The sequence below is a fragment of the Podarcis pityusensis genome (assembly GCF_964106645.2).
Source record: "Podarcis pityusensis genome assembly, chromosome: 2".
Taxonomy (NCBI): domain Eukaryota; kingdom Metazoa; phylum Chordata; class Lepidosauria; order Squamata; family Lacertidae; genus Podarcis; species Podarcis pityusensis.
This window is the reverse complement of record NC_138029.1, coordinates 9176776-9204391: the sequence shown is the minus strand read 5'-3', so window position 1 is coordinate 9204391 and position 27616 is coordinate 9176776. Positions and strand designations below refer to the sequence as shown.

The window sequence follows — 27616 nt, the reverse complement described above, 5'->3', positions numbered from 1 at the left end:
ACCACTCCAGAAGCAGAGGACAAAAAGGCAACTTACATCCCAACAGACAGGAGGTGAATGGCGATTGCTGAGCCGATGACTTCTTGCATATCTGAGCCAACAATGGCCAGCTCCACCATCAACCACAAGATAATCCGAGGGACCTAAGGAGCAATCAATAATTTTGTTTTATACACACACAAAATGTGAAAGAAGCAAATGGGGAAAACAAGGATACACACCCAGAATTTTTTTAAAAAACACAAACACAACTTCCATTGTTAGTTTGTTAGTATGAATAACCTTCCTACTATGATATCCTAATGGTACACAAACAACCATATTTCCACAAGCAATTAGTGACTTTCTTCCTCACCAAATCTTAACCCCTTTTCTCTCCAAATACACTACTTTTTGCCCATCAATCTTATGTGCCCCAGGGCTCTGTCCCAGAGCACCTGCCACCTTGATGAAAGAAAGTAAGCAGCTCTGGGTCTGCCTGGATGGAAGACTGACTGGGAACCACAAGGATCTCACCCTGAATTCCATGATGACGACAATAATAATAATAATTATTATTATTATTATTATTATTATTATTATTATTTTATTATTTGTACCCCGCCCATCTGATTGGGTTGATGGCAGAAAGGTGTCGCTAAATAAAAAAATAAAACTTTTCTTTTTCCAAATCTTTCTTGAGCAACTGAGGTGCACGCCAGAAAGATTTGCCCACTTCTACTTGATAGGGTGGAGAGAAGGAAAAGGAACCCTTCCTGGGCCTCCGTTTCATTTCTACATAGCAAAACCTGATGGTCAAAAAAACCCACAGAGGCAGCAATACGTATTTATTCACATGAAGCAGGTAAACTTAAAAGCTTGCTAATAACGTTATCTATAAAAAGGTAAAGGTACCACTGAACATTAGGTCCAGTGGCGGATGACTCTGGGGTTGCGGTGCTCATCTCACTCTATAGGCCGAGGAGCCAGTGTTTGTCCACAGACAGCTTCCAGGTCATGTGGACAGCATGACTAAGCCACTTCTGGCGAACCAGAGCAGCGCACGGAAACACCGTTTACCTTCCCGCTGGAGCAGTACCCATTTATCTACTTGCACTTTGACGTGCTTTTGAACTGCTAGGTTGGCAGGAGCAGGGACCGAGCCACGGGAGCTCACCCCACCGCGGGGATTTGAACCGCTGACCTTCTGATCGGCAAGCCCTAGGCTCTGTGGTTTAACCCACAGTGCCACCCGCATCCCTAATGTTATCTATATTTGACAGCTAATATTAGGCCCTAATATTATCAAGTGTTAAGGCTGTTTAAGCAACAGGAGCACCACAGCTTCTGCCAAGGCTCCTAACTGTCCTTTTTCAGTCACAGATCTACCTGTCATGTGTGTGGCATCAGGTATTAGATTTAATAGTTGTACGCCACTTCCCTACAACAATATTGAGCTCAAAGTGGCTCATGGCAATAAAGCCTCACAGAAAAATTAGCAAACGGCACCTCCATTAATATAATCATGTGGAAAACACAACAGCACTGAGTTTTGAAAGAAGAAGTAAACAATGGATGCAGCTCAATCGAAACTCTGAATGATTAAAAAATAATTGATTAGAAATGGCTGCTGAGCTCAATGCCATTCGACATGATCCCTTTGGGGAAGGGAGGAGCATAATCACAGGCAGAAAGTTCTTCCAGCCACAAGGTGGGTGGGGAAACTGGTCTTGTTCTGCCCTAGACAGAAGATACACTCGTTTGCCATGGCATCAGATGAGCCAAAAAAACAGCCTTGCGGCCAAAATTGTGAGGCCTGGTGAACCTAACTGAGCCAATGGGCCAGAGGGAACCCACTGTATTAGGGTCTAATTCCTGTGGATCAAACCAAACACAGCGACAGAAGCAGATTAAACGGGGGCGGAAGATCCCCAGTTACCACAGGCACTGAGCAATAAAAATAACAGCCGCTGCGGTCTTTTTTTAGAAATCAAACACTTCTGATGAGGGAAGGATTCTGCACCTGCTGACCGGCAACCACCTACGTGGATTACACTGACTAGAATTTGGCAAGTCCTGAGCCAACAGACACCAACGAGATTTGTACAGCTAACTTTCAGCTACAAGGGAAGCTCAGTGTGAAGATACGTGCTTTTAAGTTTTTTTAAAAAATAGCCTTCTGCAGAGAGCCACAATGAGCTTTCGGAAGGCACTGCCCATTAGAGCCACAAACAACAGCGAAAGGAAACTTTTCAGCATTTTAGTTTGCAAAATTGTCCCTCCTTGCATTAGCTTCCTGCCTGATGCTACCAAGGGGAAGAACAGCAGAAGTACAAGGCCCGGCGGGACAAGCCTACATTTGCAGCTCTTTCTTTGACTGTATCGGCCCTCCCAGAAACTGGCCCCTCCCACATAGTTTTTGGAGGCTGTTTTGAAGAAGCTGTGCTGGAGCAGTTTCCACACCACCTCAATATCAGGAGATCTCAGAACGCAGCTTCTTCCTCCATCAGTTCAGGAAAAATAGTTACTTGGAATTGCCTGGCTTGGCCTGGGACTCAACTCAAACCCAACTTCCTATTTACTGAGGATGTTTTAATGCAGCCCCCGGGGGAGAGGAAGCAAATAGATGTGTCAAGTTCTGAATACCCCAAGAGGAAACTTAGTCCCGGGTTAGCTATAAACACAGACATGACCACCCAGAGACACGTCACCAGAAATAAGATGGGGGCAGACAAGGAGGGTTTGCTAATCCTGGTGGAGGCGAGATCCACATCCCTAGGCAACTGTGTCTTGCCGAAACAAGCCTCAAACGAATTCCACAGCCAACAAAATACTCCTATGTGCTTGTTTAAATCCAAGCTTTTAAGCAGACTGGCTTCTTCAAAGACCAGCAATTAAAGTGATTATGGAGAGGCAACACAAAGCAAATATTGCACGAGCGTAGCAGAAAAGAGGAGGGAGAAAGAGGCCAAGTTGCAAGCCTGCCTGGAAGCCACAATCCCAGCCCCGCAATTCAAAATGCATTCAATTTACTCTGTGCTGAGAGAAGTGCTCTCTGCACACATTCAGAAGACGTTCAAATACTCACTTAAAAAAAAAAAAGGAAAGTAAGCCCTGGGTTCAAGGTAAGAGCTGTATGGGAAAGTCGGGGCAAGCAGCAAATTCTCCTCCAGGTAACGGAGGTGGTGATGATCTTAAAAGAGGGGTGAACTCAGATTCGCCCACCCCAATGTCCCCTAATTGGGAACCCCTGATTTAAAGGGCTGGCAGAGATGCAGTTTTGCCTATTTATGGTAAGGGGGCGACATCCACAGTGCAGCCGGTGCTTTCTTTATATGCAGAAATAGTGCAAAAGCCAGAGGATCTGGAGGCTGGTGTAGTTTTTCCAGCTTCACTTCTAGGTCTCATTAATCCCACTGCATGTTGCTCTTTGGCACAACGCATCTGCCTTCCTCCCATCTGCTTCTTTTTGCCTTTCTGGATCTGCATCTGTCCCTTGTATGCATCAAGTTCTCTTATACTCTTTGGCTACGGACATACAACTTTGAGAACAGCCTGGCATCTTCAGGAGCCTCTTGGGACTTTCCACAATTCCTGGCCCCCATCTTCGAGGCCTGTTCAATCCTGCCTCTGCTCAACCCCTTGTTACCAGTTATCACCTATATTCCAATCCTGTCTAGCTGCTTTTAACACACGGGGAGATCTGATCCTACAACAAGGTGCATTCCTCTGCTCGCATCAAAAGCACAAGATAAATTTCCAAATGAATGGCTCAATTCACTCACCTTGGGATACTGCCGGTTGCATACTTCTGCCAGATGAAGTCCGGTTACCACGCCCAGCCTCGCTGCCAGACGCTGCAAAAGCAAGCCAATGATCGTGGCTAGCAAGAGAACCCAGAGCAGCTGAAAGGCACAAAAGCACAGCAAGGTCAAGAGCAGCCAAGATATGAGAACTCTGGGAGCCAGCTAGCCTAAGGATTCTGTTTCCTAAAGTGTGTCTGCAATTCTTCATGAATTAAATACAGACACAGCCTCAAACCCCTCTCACAGCCAGAAACGGGGCATGGAGGAGAACACAGCTTTCAATTGCACATGTTTTATCAAGAAATAACTGAAGCAGAATATCCAGACATGTCCAGGTTACGTGACACATCCACTGGCATGTGAACTGTAGTCTAGAGACTTCTCTGTTGGATATTCTTACCCATCTATTAAGAATTACAACCCCCAGCTTCCTTGGAGAATACCAGTTGGCAGGACTGTTGAAACCGGACAGGGCAGGAATGTCTTCAGGAAAATATACTACTAGATTTCAATCTAGCTTTTTATGAACGAGGAAACCAACACATTCCTCCTCTGGTAATGTAAGTAATTTAGCTTAAGCCTCTCTTACCTGCTAAAGGGCAAAGTAGTTAAATAAAACATCTCTCTAGCTGAGTTGCTTAAAACTTAAGTTTTCAGCTGCAGAAGAATATATTATGTTTTAAGATTGTTCCAGAATAGCTTACTTTGCCACCAACAGCTTCACCACTTAATCTTACATTATCAGTAGACCTTCAGGTTTCTGCTCTTACAGAGAAACAAGGAAATAGCTCAACCCCTGATTTAAAGGGCAGGCAGAGATGCAGCTTTGCCTATTTAGGGTATGGGGGCGACATCCACATCTGGGTGGTTTGGGAAGAAAGAGCGCTCTCACCAGACCAGCCTGGCCCCACTGCAATTCATCTTCATGTCAGGAGGACTCAAGAATTTTAATAAAGACAAGTTCACCCCAAGAAGGCTGTGGAGTCCCCTATTCGAACATGGTTATGGTAAACATCTTCTGGCTAGAATTAATATTGGCACATGGAGTAGGAGTAAGCTCTCTTTCAGCTCTCAAAACTCTATGGATGGCTTTTATTTTATTTTATTTTTATTAACAATTTCAACATAAAAAATATCGAAACATATCGTCTTCATTATTTCCCTCCATTCCTCCCCAACGAACCCTCCCCCCCAAGACTTCCCTCAGCTACTCTCTCTGATTTCTCAACACATATTGTTCTCTGCATACTATAAAATTGTATAGATCCTTATATTATCTATCTACTATATTAACCACGAATAAATTTGTGCATGTTTTTTTCAAAACCTGCGAAGGAGTCCAGTTCATTTTGTTGTCTTTTTAGATAATTTGTAAAAAGTTTCCATTCTTCGTTGGCTTTTAAATACTCAGGAGCAAGAGGCTACTTACCTTAAAGCCTGCAATGGCACCAGACTGCAGATCCGATTCTATATTGCCTGGATCCAAGTAGGCTATGCTCATAAGAAACCCTGGCCCAGTGAAGGCCCAGAGTTTTCGAAAACTGAACCATGGATGCTTAAAAGGAAAAAAAGGGGGGATTAAGAGTGGGGAGATGTTTTTCCACAGAAGGGAAGGAGTTGTCCGAATGATTATTAATGTCACAATCAATCAACACAGAAAGTTGCTTTGTTTGTTGCTTTCTTTCTTTTTTAACCGATGCTTTAATTCCAGAAGGACCATCACGCTAGGAACAGAAAAGCAGCAAACCCACCCAACGATACAGCATCGCACGAAGTCTACATCACGCCAGAAACGTTTATCTTAGCAACGGCCTAAATTTAGAGCATTTACTTTGAACTGTGCTCTGGGAAGGTTCCTTAAGGCTTATCAGGGCTTGCTCAAGCAGAAGACCAGTGATAGCAGGCAGGCAAGCTTCTCTGAAAGACAGCTCCCATCCAACACTACCAACCTCAGACTGCAAGGGAATGTTGACTGCACTCTAGGAAGGCTTAGCTGATGTGGGGCAGCCACAAACTCAAATAAGCCTGAGCAGTGGCCTGCATACGTTCTGTGTGCCCTAGAACAAGAATGGGGACAAGCAAAGTTTGGATCTACTTAGCAATCTTTGGGTGATCTGCAGCAGAACAGCAAGGGTATCTGACTCCCAAATGTTATGGTCTGGTTTTGGATAATGCTTCTCCTTGTTGCAGATGCTTATTTTGAACCTCAACATTGCTTTGGTTAGGAAGCCTTTGCGGTCGTCATTAGCTGCAGAGGTTATCCACAAGAAGCTAAATTTATGTCCATGCTTTACTTATCGAGGGACTGCCAACACACGCAGCCTGGAGGGAAAGGTCTGTGCTGCTGTGACATTTCAAAAGTTAACATCAGTAGCTGTCCACAGAGCACCATTGTTCCTCTTCGCTCAACCATTACACTGGCTAGGTTAGCAAGGAAAATGACTGTTTCATTCCTGCTCCCTAGAAAGTAATAGGAAGGTACAGAGAGGCCCATCTCTCACTATAATCATCTTCAAATAGTATTACACGTCCAACATATGGCCTGGAACTTGGGATTTGTTTAATAAAAAGAAAACCTAAGCAGAAGAAAACCCACTGAAAGCCATTTTAGTTGAATATCTGAAACTTTGTATTTCTAACAGCAAAAACATGCTTCCCTTTCAAATTAAACATTGGAGACAGAGAGCTTTAGATGATACGATGATGATGATGATGATGATAATTTTATTATTTGTATCCCACGCATCTGGTTGGGTTTCCTGAGCCACTCTGGGTGGCTTTCAGCATATATAAACATAATAAAACATCAAACGTTAAAAAAACAGGATACAGTGGTACCTCTAGTTACGAATGGGATCTGTTCTGGAGGCCCGGCCGTATCCCAAAAACTTTGTAACCAGAGGCGCCTTTCTGAACATGCGCCGTAACCCAGATTCGGCCGTAACCCGAAGATTCCGTAACCTGGAGGTTACGCAACACGAGGTACCACTGTATCTTATACAGACTAAAACCAATAAATCAACAGAAATGAAGAGGAGGAGGAGGGAGAAGAAGTTATACCCAAATTAAAATAACTGCCACCCCCAACTAAACATTTAACCAACCCCAACCCAACTCAAACAAAACAAAGGAACAAATATACCCAGAATCGCCTATCTCTGCATGAGTTTAGTGTTGGCCTTAATTGGAAAGAAGGAAGCTCAGGGGAACAACTCATGCAGCCTCATAGGATAATGGATTAATTCTGTTGCATATGGCACCTTCTGCAGAATTACACCCCTTCCCAGAAGAAGCTGCCTGGAAGGGAGCCTGGTCAAGGCAGGGACACAGTGGTCAATCTCTTCCACAGGTTGTCCCTTGGGGCTCAGGTAGGTTATTTCTCCCTCGGTGTAAGCAGTTCTTCCGTGGCGTAATAGTAGTTCCCCAACACAGCATTTGGGGAATACTGCCCTGCACACACCTCTATTTCCCCTGAAGGAGAGGTGGCCAAGCACACTTGCTTACCTTTTCATCTTCAGGTACAGGTATTTTCTGATCAAAGTAGGTGGTAAATTCATCTGTAGAGTCGGAAAGGTGAGATGGTAGTGTGGTGTTGCAAATGGTGCTCACGCCATCCCCCGAGGAATCTTCTGCAAATGGAAATTTTGATAAGCAGAGTGCAGCTTAAAGGAGAAAAATTCAATGCCAATCTTCACATCAAGTGAAGTCAAAGACACGGTGCCTGTCAAATGTTGCTGGACCAGTTTCCATCAGTGCCAGGCACCATGGGCAATCATCAGAGATGGGAAGAGGCTTGTCGTCCAAGAACACCTGGAGGAAAGTTTATTGGCTACCTCAGTTTTACACAAGATTGTATGCTATGGCACTCTCTCTGTGCCTGGCTTAGAAGATGGGGGGGGGGGCGTATCAAAGGATTATCCTCTAGAGACCTGATTTTGCTGGACCTCTCAGCCCTCATGTCCAAAAGTAGTGACTACAGTAGACAGAAGGGACGCGGGTGGCGCTGTGGGTTAAACCACAGAGCCTAGGACTTGCCAATCAGAAGGTTGGCAGTTCAAATCCCCGCGACGGGGTGAGCCCCCGTTGCTCGGTCCCTGCTCCTGCCAACCTAGCAGTTCGAAAGCACATCAAAGTGCAAGTAGATAAATAGGTACCGCTCCAGCGGGAAGGTAAACGGTGTTTCCGTGCGCTGCTCTGGTTCGCCAGAAGCGGCTTAGTCATGCTGGCCACATGACCTGGAAGCTGTACGCCGGCTCCCTCGGCCAATAAAGCGAGATGAGCGCCGCAACCCCAGAGTCAGTCACGACTGGACCTAATGGTCAGGGGTCCCTTTACCTTTACCTTACAGTAGACAGAATGACTGTAGACAGAGATAAAGCAAACATGGTAAATTGCTTTGCATATTAGAAACTTAATTCATGCACACTGACATTGTCTTCATTATCACAGGCCCATTTTCTTAAAAGGGGGAAAGAAAATTAACGTTAAAATCTGATGCCCACTGAACTGGGATTACAGAAGCAAGTCCCACTGAATTCAGAGTAGTCATGTTTAGGATCTCGCTGTCTGCCAGTCAGGTTACATAGAATTTTAGGAACTGCATGAGGTCATCTGTCCCTCAACAATGAAGCCATGGTTAATCGCTCTTAAAACTATCCATATTTTGCATGCATTTAGTTTGTGTATGTGCCCTGTCATTTGCAAGAAGAAACTTATTCTCCTGTTTCAAAGCTGCAAGGTTGTTTCTGGGGTACAAAGATGAAATTTGGTACAATCACTCTAAAACCCTGACTGCAAGAAAAGTTCTTTTAAGAAGCATCTCCCTCAAAACGCATGATATGATGTCTTCCTCATTAGTGGCCGGCTGTTGCTGAAGAAGAAAACAAGCTAAGCCCCACAAATTTAAGAATGGAAGGATGCAAGAGAGCACACTTCACACAATTCAACAATTCTGCCAATGGCAAAAGGAACAGGCAGAAGATAAGAGAGCATTTATAGTGTTGGCTAATAATCTACACACAACATATACAAATAATAAGAATAGTACCAACAACTTGCACACAGTTAACTCATGCATCTTCAGATTTACATACGTAGCGAAAAATTAAAAATGGGGCAGAAAAGGGTGGGGTTTCAGAAAATATGACTTTAGCAATCCCACCCGCCATTGAACCCAATGGATCTTGACTTTACAGAATTTATGTTTTAGGTGCAATTTCCAGGACGTAACCCCCAAGTAAGTTGCAGGCCTACTGCAACACTTTCCCAGAACACACTTTGATGGTTTCAACATGTTGGGTCCCTGCAATTGGGTTGGGTGGGTGTCAACAGGCAGGGATGCAGTTTAGCTGCGCAGCCTATATATGACTGGCTTCCTCAGAGACCACAGGGCTGCCCTTCAATGGAGGTGAAGAGGTACCTTCCTTCTCGGGGACATGCCTTCCCCTACCTGCACTTGCAGGTCCTGCCAAGCCCAGAGCCCAAGAGGCTGACCAGCTGCTCCTTCCTTGCAGCCAGATTGATTCCAGTCCTTCCCTTGTTACCAATACCTTTCTAGAATGAGAAGCCATTTCCTCCTGTTTTCCAAACCAGATGATCATTTGCTCTCTCCCTTCAACATAACTTCTTGTTGTTGTTGTTTAGTCATTTAGTCGTGTCCGACTCTTCGTGACCCCATGGACCAGTGCACGCCAGGCACTCCTGTCTTCCACTGCCTCCCGCAGTTTGGTCAGGCTCATGTTTGTAGCTTCGAGAACAACATAACTACTAGTTGGCAAAGCATCTCTCTTCCTCCATCATCTTCCCTCTTCCTTCCTTCTCCTTATCAGTCTGTTTAGATTGTAAGCCCGTAAAGGTAAAGGTACCCCTGCCCGTACGGGCCAGTCGTGTCCGACTCTAGGGTTGTGCGCCCATCTCACTTAAGAGGCCGGGGGCCAGCGCTGTCCAGAGACACTTCCGGGTCACGTGGCCAGCGTGACAAAGCTGCTCTGGCGAGCCAGCACCAGCGCAGCACACGGAAACGCCGTTTACCTTCCCCCTATAAAGCAGTACCTATTTATCTACTTGCACTTAGGGGTGCTTTCGAACTGCTAGGTGGGCAGGAGCTGGGACCGAAAGACGGGAGCTCACCCCGCCGCAGGGATTCGAACCGCTGACCATGCGATCGGCAAGTCCTAGGCACTGAGGTTTTACTCACAACGCCACCCACGTCCCAGTGTAAGCCCGTAGGCAGGTTTTAATGCTACGTACTGTAAGCATCCTATTCTTCGGCGCTCAAGAAATCCCAGCAAAAGTCTGTTATTACTGACATGCTTTTTTTTTTTGCTCTAGACATAAAAACATATCCTTCATTTGAAGTCCAAGCTCGTTCTGCTCATTGACTGAAGTGCAGAGGCTCCATTCTGCACATACCAAATTTCTATAAAGTATTCAAGTATTCCTTATCTTGATGGAATGGCTTTTGCCTTGTGAGTTTCCCAAAGGCATTTGAGAGGTCACAGGAGGCTAGATTAGACAGACCCTTTGGGTCCAGTCCAAGAAGGGCTGAAAATAATGTTCACCCTTTAACACATCTTGCAGCTTTATTCCAGATAAAAATGTGGGTAACGCACAGAATTCAGGTACAAAGCACAACTTCTTTTTTTTCAACCATAGGGAAGTTGTGGATTAAACTGACTCTCCCATCAGCAAACAAGAATTGCATCAAAGAGTGCTACGTAGACACAGATCTATGGAAGGCATCTAACAAGGGTTTTCCCCAAAGCAGCCCTCCACTCTCTGCAAAAGGGAAAAGTTACAAGACACTGGAAAAAGTTTTACATCAAGTCCTGAAATGTTATTCTACCCCCTGCCACTTGCCCCAACGCTCCGGTTCTACTCACTCTTATACTCCAATTTGTATTCCCCACGTGGCATTTTGCTTCTGCTTCCAGGGACCAAGAAAGCTGAGCTCCACTTACACCAGCCTCCTTGGAAGCATAGAAGAGACCAATATATAGTCGAGAAACAGGAGGATGCACATAACACACGGTTTTCTGTTGCAGCTGTGAAGTCAGTTTCTCCTCCTACACCTCTGCCTTCCCCGCCTCCCAAATTAAAGAGGCGATGCCACTCAGCAGATCTGTTGACATGGTGGCTTTAAAGCAACAGTTGTGTAATGAAAACCACCATTGCAGGAAGAATTCCACCCCCAGATGAGCCAAACTCACCTTGCCTAGCTAGTTAAACAAAGACGAGAAAGTGTAAGGAACAAGATGTAGCAAACAGATGCAGCCTGTTGTCGACTTCCCTGAAGTTGCGTACTGAAAAACTGGCCACTTGACAAAAAGCGTAAGCTGTCGCAAGGCCTTGGCAGAGAGAAAGAATCTGGAATGTCCTCTTTGAAAAGGTGTGTAAGGCTGCCTGGCAAATATAGGTCAGCAAAAGGAGAGAAGTTCTGTTTTAGGGGCATGCTAAATGATTTCGGTCTTTACAGGGATAGCTTGCTTCAGTCTTGCACAGGGCTTTCGAGTGGGAAGGGGAATATCAACCTGGTGCCTGGGGATTTCACTAGATCAGGGGTCTGCAACCCGCAGCTCCGGAACCGCATGTGGCTCTTTTACACCTTTGCCGCGGCTCCGGGGCGGATACTAGCGAGTGGAGGAGGCGCAATGTGCGCCCCGACACTCCCCACTGTGGCGGGCGCTGTACTGGCTGTGACATCGCATGGAGGCGGTGCGTGCGTTAGTCATGCACCGTCCCGACGTCACCTTCCCGCCCGCCTGCTACATTGTAAGGGGCATGTACGCTGGTCACTGCATTGAAAGGGGGCATGTACGCTGGTCACTGTTTTGAAGGGGAGTGAAGAACACACACACAAAAAAAGGTAACTTGTTAATTTAACGTTTATTTCTATGAGGAGGAGTAATTCTGAGGGGTCAAACAAAGAAATAATTAAAAAAAGTGACAAAAAAGTTATTTTTATAATGACGAGTTTTACGGCTCCCAGTTTTTTTTCCTTCGGAAATGGGTCCAAGTGGCTCTTTTTGTCTTAAAGGTTGCAGACCCCTGCACTAGATGATGGTGAATTTTTTGCTTTGTTCTTTTGAGAGCAGAAAGCTGTCATTTAACCCACAGGTTTCACTGTTTATCCAAATATTTGGCCATGACAAAAATGGTGTCAAAACTCCACACTCCTAGAAAATAACACCACCGTCGTGTCAAAATCAGACGCCATCAAAGTGGCATATTATTTTTTTAGTTTCTGATCTGCCCATAGCATCACACAAATGGAAGATAACTGGACAGGCCATCTAGTTCAACCTCTGGCCAATGCAGGAGACTTTCTGCAATGGCAAGGAGTTGGAGTATGATGCTATCAACAGGTAAGCTACTAGAACTCTTAAGGTAGCCTTTTAGCAACACATGGGGAAGAAGGTAGAGAAGCCTTTAGGGAAATCCACAGTCCGCATGCAGAATTCTCCAGTTTTAGCCAAATCATCCCCACCCAAATCCTCCTAAAAACAGTTGCCATGATGGTCAACCATGATCAGATTATCCCTCTCTGGTCCTTTGAAATTCAAGCAGTGATTCAGCTGATCTAATCATTACTCAGCTAATGTTCCATTGCTAGTTTGGACATTTTCAAGACTAGGCTGTTTAAAGAGAAGAAAAATTAGACATTACTGCAGGATTTCCAAATACCACACCTAACAAAGAACATGAAAAGCATATAGAGATATTTTCCGTTGGTGGTTTCAGAGAGTTATGGATGCACCTTTCCTGTAAAACGGCAAAGACCTGGGGAGATTTGATTTCCTTCTTCAGGTCTGAAAAAGCCTAAAAGACTGCGTGCAAAAATCAAGGATTGTTCCTTAGGAGCTGAGTATTTCAAGAGTTCTGAAAAACCACTCCGTGGAGGAAAGTCACCTTGTGTTTTCTTGGCTCTTCTCTCCTGAGGAAATATTGTTTAAAAGCCTACTTCCGCAGACTGATAAAACTGCTGAACAAGAGACCAATTTGCTATTCAGTAGTGAAGTGCAACTGAATTACACACATTTAAAATATGTTGATTTTTATAGCTGTGACCACATCTAGTAAAATCAACATATTTAACAGCACAAAACATGCGAGTCGTTATTTCAAGAATACTGGACAAGAATCGTCCTTACCTATGCATACCACTGAGCAACATTTTAACTGGAGCATTCAGAACTGTAACTGGCATTTGGTCATCATTTATATTATGGTTTTAAGAAGACAGAGAATGAGAGGATTGTTCATGAACTACTCAATTTCCTCTACGCCAGGGAACGGGAACCTGTGTTATGTATAAACAGTTACGTTACATTCCTTAAATCCCATCAGAAAATCGGCTCTTAGAAAATTCAGTTATCCACCCAGAAGCTAAAAGTAATGGGTTAACTGAGTCGGTTTCAGCTCAGATGGACACGAGTGTTTTCTTTTAGAAAAGCTGCATGCCCAGCCCGAAAAGAAAATAACTTGTGGATAGTTGGAGCAATTCCCCCATTACTGGCAAATTCTACCTTTACAGTAAACTCCTATGCATGGGTGGCGCTGTGGGTTAAACCACAGATCTTAGGACCTGCCGATCAGAAGGTCGGCGGTTTGAATCCCCATGACGGGATGCGCTCCCGTTGCTCGGTCCCTGCTCCTGCCAACCTAGCAGTTCGAAAGCACGTCAAGTGCAAGTAGATAAATAGGTACTGCTAGAGCGGGAAGGTAAACGGCGTTTCTGTGCGCTGCTCTGGTTCGCCAGAAGCGGCTTAGTCATGCTGGCCACATGACCCGGAAGCTGTACGCCGGCTCCCTTGGCCAGTAAATCGAGATGAGCACCGCAACCCCAGAGTCGGTCACGACTGGACCTAACAGTCAGGGGTCCCTTTACCTTTACCTTTGCACATTTACTCAACAAACCCTATTCCATTACACGGGGCTCGCTTCCATATATAGCGGACCCTCCATTTAAGCGAGGGTTCGGTTCTAAGGGGTCTGAGCACAAAGGCAAAATTGTGCAAAGGAAGGGACCCCCAGAACTACCCTCTGCAAGGTGGAAGGCTGCTTACTAGGGCCTGGGAAGGTTGTAGGGGGCCCTGAGAGCTTCCCAGGGTCCTCCGTAACCTTCCTAGAGGTGCCTATAAGCGAAGAGGTGCCCTTCTTACGGGCCTCTGGGGTGCCTGGGAAGGTGGCACGAGGGCTCTGGGACGCTGCTCTGTTAACTGCCTTTGGGACGGCAATGAGAAGGCTCTGGCAGCGTTCCAGAGCCATCACACCTCCTTCCCAAAGCCCGTCCCTTCGCTTACTGGGCTTTGAGAATTAAAAGGAGAGCAGAGAATGGCGGGTTTCCCGGCTCTCAGTTTATTTACTTATTTCACACACACCCCACCCCGCGCAAGGTTGCGATGGTGTGAGTAAAACGAGCTCAAGTTGTGGGATCGCTGCATGTAAACACGAGGACTGCAGCAGTAGAGATGGCCCACAATCCACGATTCACACATGACTCATTTCTGCCTGACAGGAAAGCAGGAAAGGAAGACGCTCGATGTGGTGACCAAAATCAAGCCAATACCAGTAAAGGTTAATGCTGAAGTTTCTGGGGTATAACTTTCTTTTACAGAATTCTCTCTGCAAGTCAGGAGCCGCATGCAGAACAGTTACACCAGTGTTGGCCTTTGCAAGGAAAAGTGAAGTTTCCCTTCCCTTCCCTTCCCTTCCCTTCCCGTGCCAACAGGCATCTGATAAGACGCAGCCCTTTTTAAAAATTGAAATATTTATTACATTTTTCACCTCAGGAAGAAAGCGATGTAAGTTTAGGCTAAACAGTCACCTCTCTAAACCAATGTATGCAAAATGTTGTATGTTTATATGTTTTATATGTGCATTTTATATTTGACTTGACTTTGTAATGTTTTCTTTTGAAATGTTTAAGGTTTTTTGTTAACTTTGTTTGTGCTGAATATGTATTTTGTAGTAGACCTCCTTTGTAATGTTTTATTTTGAAATCTTTAAGATAATATTTTAGTTTCCTGTTAACTATGTTGCTTTGACTGTATATTTTATATTTGACTTTTTTAGAAATGTTTGATTTTGGATTGTTGTATTGTTTTAATATGCTGTAAACCGCTTTGAGATTTTTCTTAAAAATATAAAGCGGTATAGAAATGAAATAATAATAATAATAATAATAATAATAATAATAATAAGCAGGCTAACAAACACATATGCTTTCAACTTGGCAAATCCACCAAGACTGTTAGAATTAAAAAAAGCATTAACAGGCAATCTATAAATAACTTCCAAAGAGAAAGGGCCCACGAGTTACAGTACTGCTTGAAATTTTCTTGCCTAGAAGGCAGTGGCTGGAACTATTCATGGAAGAGCCGTAGCTCAGAAGCAAAATGCTCACTTTGCGAGCCGAATGTTCCAGTTTCAATCCATTCAATCTTCATGCTGATGACAGTTTTTTATCCTAGCTTTTGACACCCAATATGTGCATTTTTAGGACACCTCCCACCCAAGGTTTTTGCAACTGCATGTTGCTTTTAACATTGCATTTTAATTGCTGCAACCTGACCTGGGACCTTAGGGTGAAGGGAGAGTCATAAATTGGAAATTATTAATAATAATAATAATAATAATATACAGACAATTGGTCTGACTTGGAAAAATGCATTGTCTTATGTTCCTATGAAAGTGATGTAGATTTGTGAAAAAGATCTCAAGACTGAAGCTATTCAGGAAGCAGAGTGCTAAGCTATGTCCACATCTGGTGAAAGGGGCTCAGTGGAATTATTTCTCTTTCAGAGGGCCTGGAGGCAACAGAGGGTTTTGGAAGGTATTTTTTGGGTTTCATGATCACAGGGATCTGGAGCCCATTAAAGCCAAAGTTGTTAGCTGCACGGAGGGTCTACGTTTACAAAAGGTAAAAGTCATCTCAGAGGTCCATCTGATTTGACCTTCCCCAACACCACTGAAATTCAGACAGAACCAACCTCTTAAAGGGCCTTGAGAACATAGACCTATATAGCAGTGTTTTCTAGCTGCACAAGCCCATAGGCGTAATTCAAGACAAACTAAAAAGCGTTCATTACAATGACTGGGAGGTGGTGATAACATGAATGCAGAGCCCGTAAAAATTATCTTGTGCAAAACTGCTGGGTGGATTTAACAAGCCGGCAGTTAAAGGATTTCCTAGAATGTGTCTCCCAGTTCCACAGTTTGCTTACAGTTCTCTTGGACAAATGATCTTCAGTCGCAGGGGCTTGCTCCCATTTCTTATCCCGTCCTAAAAGCAGGGATGGGGGCAAAGAAAATGGGACCTTCCAGATCAGGGTTGGTTATCCACTATTGCATTGTTATGAGGGTGGGAGGGAAGACTCGGCCCCACACACTGTGCCCCTTTCCAAAACATCTGTTTCTGCATGTGTGGAGTGGAACGTATAAGAGAATGACTATCACCACCGTGGTATATTTTTATGATGCAGCGGCACATAACAATTTTAATAAAGAAATAAGATCAAGCTTGCCAAACCAGTTCCTTTGTCTAGCTTTGGCTGACTAGTTAAGTACGCGATTTACAAATCCGAAGAAGTTGCTATAGAAGCAAATTGGTGGGCATTTGCCCTCACCACCGCTTGGCTGGTAGGTAGAAGAACAAAAGCCAGAGTTGGTGGGTGGGTTGAAAAGCTGAATGCTAGAAGAGGCAAAGACAGACACCTGTTTGCTCTGTGCTGGAAACCTAATGAAGGAGGAAGATCTGCTGGAGGAAGACCTGCTGTGAGCCTCTCCAGCCTACATGCACAGGTTGTATATATGTGTAAATAAAATAATATACCTTAAAGACATCACAGTCTTCACAGACCTTCATTTCAAGGAAAACATATGAATTGAACCGGACCCTTCAATCATTACCTGAGGCCCTTCTTCGTGTGCCTCCTCCACGAGAGGTCCAGAGGGTGGCAACATGAGAAGTGGCTTTTTCTGCGGTAGCTCCCAGCTTGTGGGAAGCTCTCTCTATGGAGGCTCGCTTGGCCCCTTCATTGCATATCTTTAAGCACCAGGCAAAAACATTCCTCCTCTCCCAGGCCTTTGGCTGACCTAATCAACATCTTATCTGCCGCCTTTTAAACTGCCGGGGTGTGTGTGTGTGTGTGATTTTTTATTACTAAGGTATGTCTTTTTGTGTTTTTATATTGTAAACTTCCCTGTGATCCTCAGATGAAGGACAGTATAGAAATTTAACAGTTTCAGGTTAAGACTGGACCTCCGGAATGAATTAAGTACTTAACCCGAGGTACCACTGTATAGAAATTTAATAATGATGATTTCTTAAAAACCCAAACACTGTCCCGAATTAACATCTCGCACTGGTACGTAAGACAGAGAAAACAGTAGACATTCAATTAAAGACAGGAATTTTTTTTTTAGATTTTCTGTCCGTTGAGTCTGAAAAGTTTCATCAAGTTCCTTAAAACGACGACGAATGAAATAGCAAATTTACCATATAATGCTTCCCGCTCCTTCCCCGGTGTCATGGTGGAAACTTTCTCTGTAGAGCCAGGCTCTTTAGAAGAGGTCACATTCACTAGGAGAGAGCACAAAGAAATAAAAATCATTAGGACATGGCTGCATGGGGTGCCCGAAGTTTAATGAGACTCTGCAACAGTCCGAGTCTGTTCCTTTCACCTTTTCCACAGAAGATGGGGCTGGAGATGCAAATGTAAGAGAACACATCGATCTGTGATGATGGAAGGAAAGATGGTGGAGAAGTGGAGCACACATGGAACCACACAGCCAAAGTGTGGTTCATGTCCTTTTGAGCACAGCCTTTACAGTGGAGGATGTGGGTGAATTGATGAGATGGTTGAGTCTAAAAAAGACATAGTGTTGCTGCATTCAAGATGCATGGACCTTAAACAGCTCAGAACCACAATACCTCAAGGACCGCTTCTTTCTATATGAACCTACCCAGACCCTGAGATCATATTCCGAGGCCTTCCTTTTTGTGTCTCCTCAAGAGGTGCAAAGGGTGGCACCACGAGAACAGGGCCTTCTCTGCAGTGGCTCCCTGTCTGCGGAATGCTCTCCCCAGGGAAGTTTACCTGGCGCCTTCATTACACACCTTTAGGCACCAGGCAAAAGCGTTCATCTTTAACCAGGCCTTTGGCTGACCTAATCAACATCCTATACCCTTTTAAAATTGGGCTCTTTTCTGTCATTCAGTTGTTGTTTTCATTCTGATTATATACGTTGTGATCTTTTCTGTGAACTGCCCTGAGACCTCCAGTTATAGGGCGGTATATAAACTCAATAAAAAATAATAATAAAATGCTGCACTCCCAGCGAATCAGCTTGTGGACACGCCAAAGCATCATCTAGCTCAGTAAATCCATGTTGAAGAGACAATAAAGCAGGGTTTCCTAGACCACCATTGAGTCCAACCCAAATGCCTTGTAAATTTCTATCCCACTCCAGGCACTTCTCAACCCCAGGTCCCATCGATCACAGGTAGTCACTACCAACCAGTGCTGTAAAGGATGTAAGAGCCCAATTCTGCGTCACGTGGATGGACCTGTCAATACGACAGACCTCATCCACTCATAAAATGATACAACCAGAAGGCAGGTGTGACTATGGAGAGCAGGTAATTCCTCAAGGAACATTTTCCTTATTTTATAGTTAGTGTCTTGACTCGCTTGATTCGTTTGGAACCAGGGATCATTTTTTGTTTGATGCATTTGGGATGTTTTCCATGCATTTATTTTTCCTCTTGGTTTTAATGTATCTACGTAGGGTTTTCTATCTGTCTGTCTGTCTGTCTGTCTGTTTGTTTGTTTGTTTGTTTGGATGTAAGTCGCTTTGGGCTGCCCTGGGCAAGATAAAGCAACTAACAAATTAAACAAACGATCTACCAAGCAACTCCAACCAAAAGGCTAGTGTTGCTAGAATTTACACTTTTCAACTCCACTTTTCAACCTGTGGAGTATTTTTATTTCAATACTACATTCAATACAACAATACTACATTTCGATACTACATTGAGAAGTGCCATTTCTCGAACTTGACTGACAGGTGCCCACTAGAAGGAGACACAAAAAAGAAGAGAAAGTGGCTGCAAGCAAAGGGTGATTAACATTACAGTGGACTCTAGGGTTACGTACCACTCTGGATATGTAATCTTCGGGCTGCAAAAGCGGCAAACCCAGAAGCGTATTCTTCCAGGTTTCGCTGCTCGCGCAGGCGCAGAAGCGCTCTAGTGTGCCATGTGCATGCGCAGAAGCAACACCTCTGGTTATGGATTTTTCAGGGTGCACATGGACCTCTGAAATGAATTAAATTCACAACCAGAGAGTCCACTGTAATTAGCATTTTTCCTCGGGGTAGGGAAGTTTGGTTCTGCCAAAACTGGCAGAAGAGTGTCTCTTTGCCAATGTGGGGAAAAGGTTAAGAGTGTCAAACGAGGACCTAGAAGGCCTGTGTTCGAATCTTCACTTGGCCATGAAGCTTGCTGGGTGACCTCGGGCCACTCACTGCCTTTCAGCCTATCCTACCTCACACGGTTGTTGTTTGGGAATAAATGAGCAGAACCATGTATGTCACCTTAAGCTCCTTGGAAAAAAAGGTGGGATATAAATGCAAGAAAACAACAAGCCTTAAGGTGAACATACAAAATTCCTGAGTTTCTGTCTGCAGTTCCACATTCCCCCTTCTTCCCACCTTGCAGGAACAGACAGCTTTCAGTGATACCAAAGTCCAATTGCAGTTCAGTCTATATAGCAGAGACAGCTCTTCCAAGATGTGTCTGAAATAGTTTGTTCTTGTAATCTTTCCCCAGAACAAACAAGCTCTTTCTTTCCTAATAAACACTGAACTCTCTCATGCCTCTTACAAAGGAGGTTGCTGGAGCCAGAACTTTGATATGGCATTTTCTACTCTCAGTCTAACAAGGGTGCAGGCTTGAGATAAGGAGGGTTTAATGGGGAGCCCAGATCATCCCTTTTACATGCTAGCTGTCTCCTTCAGGGATTAGAAATCTTTGGCCCTCCAGATGTTGCCAGAATGCATTGCCCAACATCCCTGACTACAGGCTATGCTTGGCTGAGAATGATAGGAGTTGGAGTCCACCAAGATCTGGAGGACCACAGGCTCCTCATCCCAGCTTCAGGTTCTATTGGCTGGTCCTATCACTGCGACATTTTTCAAAACTGCTTCTTAACATACAAATATTCCACACCACTTCCTACAACCTTGAAGTTCTGCCCTAGGAAAGCTCAAATCTCAGTGGTCAGATTAAATGCGTAAAGTTTTTTAATACAGTGGTACCTCGGGTTAAGAATTTAATTCGTTCTGGAGGTCCGTTCTTAACCTGAAACTGTTCTTAACCTGAGGTACCACTTTAGCTAATGGGGCCTCCCGCTGCCGCCGAGCGATTTCTGTTCTCATCCTGAAGTAAAGTTCTTAACCCGAGGTACTATTTCTGGGTTAGCAGAGTCTGTAACCTGAAGCGTCTATAACATGAGGTACCATTGTATATGTTATGCTCAACAAAGGGAACAAGTAGAGGGAAGGACAAGGAATACAAGAGATAACAGGCTAGGAAAGGCAGCCACAGAAGAAAGGAATACTTAAAGGACTCAATTTGTCATCCGGTCCTAGGAAGCTCTAAGCAAGTCAGAAGGGAAACTAACCAAGGCAAGTATCATTTTGAATACTTAAATGGCTGCTCATTTTTTTAAAATATGAATCAGGAGCACTAATTGCTGAGAAGCAGATGTGGGTGGCAGGAGTCAGAACTAGGTCAATTTTAGCATTGCTTTCACTTCAAGGAAAAATACAGTGGTGCCTCGCAAGACGAAATTAATTCGTTCCGCAAGTTTTTTCTTCTTGCGAGTTTTTCGTCTTGCGATGCACGGTTTCCCATAGGAATGCATTGAAAATCAATTAATGCGTTCCTAAGGAAACCGCCTTCAGACCAGGTCCGGGGACAGTCTGTCCCCCGACCTCTTCTGAAGGCTGGGGGGGGGGACAAGGGCTTTTCTTCCCACCCCCAGCATTTTAAAAAACCCCGGGACAGCGGAGGACTTCTCCGCTGTCCGGGGCGATCTTAAAATGCTGGCGGGCGGCATTTTAAAATCGCCCGGGACAGCGGAGGACTTCTCCGCTGTCCGGGGCGATGTAAAAGCCCCTGGGAAGGCAGGCAGGGGGGGACAAAGACTTTTGCCCCCCGCCCGCCTTCAGAAGAGGTCCTGGACCTCTTCTGAAGGCGGGCGGGGGGCAAAAGTCTTTGCTCCCCCCCCCACCTGCCTTCAAAAGCCGTCCGCGATAGCGGGAAGCTCTTCCCTGCTATCCCGGACTGCTTTTAAAATGCTGGCGGTGGGGAGCAAAGCCTTTCGGCCCCCGCCGGCCTTCCTGGACCTCTTCTGAAGGCCGGAGGGGGGGAAAGGCTTTGCTCCCCACCACCAGCATTTAAAAGAGGTCCCCGGAGATTTCCCTATGGGCTTTCGTCTTGTGAAGCAAGCCCATAGGGAAATTCGTCTTGCGAAGCGCCTCCAAAACAGAAAACCCTTTCGTCTTGCGGGTTTTCCGTCTTGCGAGGCATTCGTCTTGCGGGGTACCACTGTACATGAAAAAACTTGTTATACAGAATTATGGATTAGCAAGCAGCTTGAGAGCAAAAGCAAATAGGATCCTAGTCTGCTTGTGGAGTTTTCCATTACAATTAAAATATTTAACAATCAAGTTCACCTCCACGATATAATACAGATAATATTTATTTAGCTGAAGCCATTGCACGGATATGCTTCCATCAAAGAGTGGAGGGGAAGCATCCTGCCAAAATTGTCCCATTCAGAATTACACGGGTGGCGCTGTGGGTTAAACCACAGAGCCTAGGACTTGCCGATCAGAAGGTCGGCGGTTGAATCCCCGTGACGGGGTGAGCTCCCGTTGCTTGGTCCCAGCTCCTGCCAACCTAGCAGTTCGAAAGCACATCAAAGTGCAAGTAGATAAATAGGTACCGCTCTGGCGGGAAGGTAAACGGCGTTTCTGTGTGCTGCTCTGGTTCGCCAGAAGCGGCTTAGTCATGCTGGCCACATGACCTGGAAGCTGCACACCAGCTCCCTCGGCCAATAAAGCGAGATGAGCGCTGCAACCCCAGAGTCGGCCATGACTGGACCTAATGGTCAGGGGTCCCTTTACCTTTAACCTCCTCCAACTGACTGATGCTGGTGGTAACTGAAGTCCAAAGGGCACCAGGTTGGGAAAGACTGGACTTGTGGTTCCCACATTTCTTCCAAAGAATCTTCCTAACGGATAATAAGGATGCAAAAGCAGGACACTCTCAGAAGGGCAGATAGACTGAGGAAAGCACTTCCTCTGGAGGCCAGGGCCAGGGCATTCCAACAAGTCAGGAAAGAAATGTGCCCTCATTCAATCAAGGTCTTCGGCTTGATTAAACAGCACGCTCTACTACTTGAAGCATTTCCCCCAGAGGCATAGCTGAAGCTTTCGGCTTGCGGTAAACGGATTCCCCTAGCTATAGGGAACAAGAGATGCCCAGTAATTTCAAATCGCACCTCCATTTCAGAATGCAGAAGCAACCCTACTGGAAGTGGCGCTTCTGTTTTACGGCTAATAATGACCGATGGACTCATCCTCCATGAATGAGCCAATCCTCCCGTTTAAGCCCTGGAAGTCGGAAGACATTTCCACATCTCACAACAGTGAATTCCATAAATTAACTGCACGTTGTGTGTAAGAGTGACTTCATTTCGCATGCCCTGAACTTACTGCCAATTAATTCCACTGCACAACCCCAAGTTATGGGATAGAGACACCTCTACCACACCACCTACCGTATTTTTCGCCCTATAGGACACACTTTTTCCCCTCCAAAAATGAAGGGGAAGTGTGTGTGCGTCCTATGGGGCGAATGCAGGCTTTCGCTGAAGCCTGGAGAGCGAGAGGGGTCGGTGCGCACCTTTTTTTTACAGGTGGGACAAGAACTGTACACAATGCTCAGTACTGCAGGCTTGTGCCCTAGCAAGACACGTGCGCAAGCAGTACCCTCTCTGCGACGTGCCATATCACACATTTTGCCGGCACAAGTGCCTCTCTGCTCTTCTATAATCTTTCTATAAAGCTGGGTTCAAGTCTAGAAGTGGAAAATTATGGGCAGTAAAGGTGTCTGGAAGTTTACTATCCTTTAAATCTGCTACATCTGACTTTCGGCAGCAAGGTGTGCAAAGGGACACGTCCGAGAGGCTGCTTTTGCGTGCGTGCAAAGGATGCGCAGCTGCATTGAGTGTCACAAACCTGGACATGCACACAACACGTGAAGTCAATCAATCAATCAAATCCGTTTATTGTGAGGACCATGCCTGTACACAAACATTAACACAACAATAGTTAAAAAATATTAAAATTCATTACATACTACGCCAACAAAACCTTCATCCCACAAAATAGAAAGAGAGGGAAAACAAGCAACGAGTTAAACAGACGATGAAGGGGTCTTTACATTGTCATCCATAAATCTTTCCCTGGCTTTCATGGCCTTCATCACAAAAACCGCTACCACATGGGTAATACGTGGGTTTGCATCGACTAACAAAAATTTTACTCTATCTTCAGGATTGGTTATAGAGTTGGGTATAATTTGCAGCAATGCGTCTCTAAAGCCCGAGTAGATGGGGCAATAGAGGAGGTAATGTGTAAGATCCTCTTTAATTTTCATAAGGCAAGGGCATAAACGATGTTCTACTGGGGTTTTTGTGAATCTACCGGTCAGATATGCAGTTGGCAGTGTTTGAAACCGTGCCATAGTGAAAGCTCTCCGAAGGGTGGGATCAGTGATCTCCACCAAGTAGTTGGCACAGATTTTGACTGCTTTTACTCGGGGAAACCAGTAGGAAAACCCAGAGTTTTTTATCTTTGTGGAGTCCAAAAAGGCGTCTTTTTCAAAGATCCATTCCCGAACTTTATCAGGGCTCCACAATTTAAGGGTATTAAACTCAGGTAGACACGTGAAGTCACCTTAAAGGAAAAGGTAAAGTGACCCTGACCATTAGGTCCAGTCGTGACCGACTCTGGGGTTGCGGCGCTCATCTCGCTTTATTGGCCAAGGGAGCCAGCGTTTGTCCGCAGACAGCTTCCGGGTCATGTGGCCAGCATGACTAAGCCGCTTCTGGCGAACCAGAGCAGCGCACGGAAACGCCGCTTACCTTCCCGCAGGAGCGGTACCTATTTATCTACTTGCACTTTGACGTGCTTTAGAACTGCTAGGTTGGCAGGAGCTGGGACTGAACAACGGGAGCTCACCCCGTCGCGGAGATTCGAACCGCCGACCTTCTGATCGGCAAGTCCTAGGCTCAGTGGTTTAGACCACAGCGCCACCCGCATCCTTACGTGGAGGCAAACTAGCCTAGCACTCTCAGATGACAGGCAGTGGCTCTCCACTGAGGTCTTTAGCAGCCCCGCTAGTGAAATTCTTTTAATGGGAGATCCTTGAAGGGCAGGCAAGGCATGTGAGCTGCTGCAGAGCTATGGCACCCTTGTGGATGCCCATTTCACGTACGCACTACAATTGAAAATGAAGAACAAGCATGCATATATAGGGGGGAGCAGCTGAGTGCGAGATCAGCTCTCTCCAGCAACTTGATTTCAAGTTGATTTCTCTATCTCACATACGCTTCAGGCTCACCTTGTTTAAAAGAACCACAAAACACAGGACACACATGGATTCAACTGAATGCCCAATCCTTGCCTTATTTCAGCAGCTGGCCTTGTACGGGTCAGAAAGGGAGGAAATGGGCTTCCTGACAGCAGAGAGAGAGAGGTGGTTGCTAATATGGAAAGAAATGAACAGGAGAGGATAAGCCCAACCGTAGAGTTCAGAATGGTTCACATCCAGTATTCCTGCTGGGGGAGCTCAGGCAAACCCTTTGACAACAAGCTGGATTGGATGACCCCTGGAGCAGATTTTGGGGGTGCGTGCTAAGCTGCAGAGTGGGGAGGAAAGTGAAGTTTCATTTCTGCATGCAAAGGCCTGTTCCACTCAGACTATGCACAGCCCTGGATACAACCCAACAGTGGGTCATGTATATGCTTTTATAGTTTCCCTGGTGGAAGCATTAAACCATTTCAAAGCCCTTACTAGTTCCCTTGGACCGAGTAACAGGAGATGCTCAACGACTAATATTTCAACTGGCCGGCTTTTATACATCGAACTGGGCGGCGGCGGAGGTCATCTTCCTTTGCCTCAGACAGCAGAATGTCTTTGGCTGGCTCAGATGACAAGACTGCAGGTACCTGTTCAAACCGCCTACTTCTCGAAGACCACCCAGGAAGTTTCATGGCTAAGCCATTCTTCCCCAGAAGCTAATTATAGGTTATGCACAAACACTCATTTGAGTCAATGATGACAACAGGAAAGCAAAAAGCAGCTGGTGCGATGAGACTCTGACCCACGGATGCCTAGAAGAGGTCCTACTGTGACCCACAAAGGCATTTCTGCCAAGACACACACAGCTGTCCCCCTAAATTTTATATGGCATCAGGTATGGGGCAGGTAAGGTGTGACCGCCACCACTTTGGCATACATTTGCAAGCAGTTTGTGCTTGCAGACCGGGTTCAGAGGCGAGTCCCTTTCCAGAGGTGGCTTTTTAAAGAGAATGGTGCTATGTGACACACACATGTAATATACAATACCTTAAAAGTGCAATGGCTTTGGTCAACCTCTGTGACATGACTGCTGTGAGCATAGAAGGGGCTAGCCTATTTACCCAGCTGCTCCCTTGATCACTCCACTCAAGTCACCTGTTTTAATTGCTGTGCTATTTTAATGGGGATTTTTATTGTGTACTTTAATTATGGCTGCTTATATTTTAAATGTTTATGTAACTGGTTTTGTATTGTTTATGTAACTGGTTTTGTAAACCACTGGGAAGCCTACTTTGGCATTAACTGTTAAGTATGTGTGTGTATCTGTATCTCTGTGTATCATAATGTACACCTCCCCAAGTTTCCAGGAAAAGGGCAGAATATTCTCAAGCCAAACCACGGAAACAGTCTGATGAGAAGAGATAAAGGAGGGGAGGGGAAAACCATATCTGTTAGAATCACTGGCACTTATGCCGGTTTGAACAAGGATCAGTTGCCTACAACACACCATCTGAATTCAACCGCTTCTCCCCACTTTTTGATCCAAAACTGCAATCGATTTGGAATTAGGACTGACTCCAGCTTCCCCCAGCAAGAGAGAAGAAATATAGTTTCGCAGCTCAAGTAACAGTGCAAGCCTAACTATGTCTACTCAGAAGGACTTTGCATTGTATTTAAGGGGGCTTACTCCCAGGTAAGTTGAGTCAGGCTTTCAACCTTAAGCATTATTAAACGAGTATGAGAGAATACATATGTATAAGGTGCAACAGTTCAGCGATTAATGCAGACCTGAAATCTGAACCTTCCTATGCCATCCTTCCAATTATTTGCCTCGAAGTACAGTGGTACCTCGGGTTACATACACTTCAGGTTAGATACGCTTCAGGTTACAGACTCCACTAACTCAGAAATAGTACTTTGGGTTAAGAACTTTGCTTCAGGATGAGAACAGAAATCATGCGGCGGCGGCACAGCAGGCCCCATTAGCTAAAGTGGTGCTTCAGGCTAAGAACAGTTTCAGGTTAAGAATGGACCTCCAGAATGAATAAAGTACTTAACCTGAGGTACCGCTGTAAATGCAACCGACTGTTTTTAGTTCCTGCTAATTTCGACTCTTCCTTGCATGGGACCAATAAGTATTTAAGAGGAGTAACCACACGTGGTTAGCAGCATTGAAAACAAATGAATGCTGTTAAACTAGAGGGCCTTTATCCGAGCAAGCTTTTGTGAAAAGCAGTTTTTCACTGTCTGTGTCACAAGACACACAGTGCATCATGAAGCCTGACATCTACCAGTCTTCACCCGCAAGTCTTGAGTTTAAGAACAAAACTCAGCAGTGGTGCTGTTGTTGAATCACATCCTGTTCACTCACCCAGTTTTAGACTGTGTATGATTATTCCTCAGGACAACATATGTCTGGCCAACTCATTTATACTATATTGCCAGAAACAACCGAATCCCCTTGCTTTAAAAATAAATGACTGACCCATGTCAATATTAACTGACTTGTGTCAACAATAATGGCTGGCCTGTGTCTTCGTTGTAGTAACTCAGTGTTTCCCAGAGAATTGTTTTTAAATAGTTACCACAGAGTCTCCCAAACTTGAGTCTCCACCTGTTTTTGGACTACAGCTCCCATCATCTGTAGCTACCAGGACCAGCGGTCAGGGATGATGGGACTTGTAGTCCAAAAACAGGTGGAGACCCAAGTTTGGGAGACTCTGTGGTAACTATTTAAAAACAATTCTCTGTTTTGTATTGGCAATGCAATAATGCAATCCTTGCTGTAAGGATGGCATTTGAGTTACAGTGGTACCTCGGGTTAAGAACTTAATTCGTTCTGGAGGTCCGTTCTTAACCTGAAACTGTTCTTAACTTGAGGTACCACTTTAGCTAATGGGGCCTCCTGCTGCCGCCATGCCGCCGGAGCACGATTTCTGTTCTCATCCTGAAGCAAAGTTCTTAACCCGAGGTACTATTTCTGGGTTAGAGGAGTCTGTAACCTGAAGCGTATGTAACCCGAGGTACCACTGTATTTGCTAGAAAATCTGAGTAACCTCACACAAACATTTTGCAAGATGGTAACAGGAGAAGAGAAATACAGTACATGCACTGGGATTAGTTTTTAGTTCCTATTCATGAAATATTACATATATATATATATATATATATA

The 27616-nt window shown here is 45.0% G+C and overlaps 1 protein-coding gene across 5 annotated transcripts in view; it reads right to left on the bottom strand.

Annotated features, from left to right (window-relative positions):
• SLC11A2 (solute carrier family 11 member 2) overlaps positions 1–27616 on the bottom strand; it is a 67766-nt gene that overhangs the window by 32278 nt on the left and 7872 nt on the right. For 4 of the 5 annotated variants that reach the window (XM_080994632.1, XM_080994633.1, XM_080994635.1 and 1 more), the window contains 5 exons: positions 17284–17367; positions 7290–7414; positions 5215–5340; positions 3765–3884; positions 37–143 (listed from right to left, as the gene is read on the bottom strand). In XM_080994632.1, coding sequence (XP_080850758.1) covers positions 37–143; positions 3765–3884; positions 5215–5340; positions 7290–7414; positions 17284–17367 — 562 coding nt within the window. Of the gene's footprint in view, positions 1–36; positions 144–3764; positions 3885–5214; positions 5341–7289; positions 7415–10666; positions 10881–17283; positions 17368–27616 lie in introns of those variants that run through there. The other variant, XM_080994636.1, reaches the window with a different exon arrangement.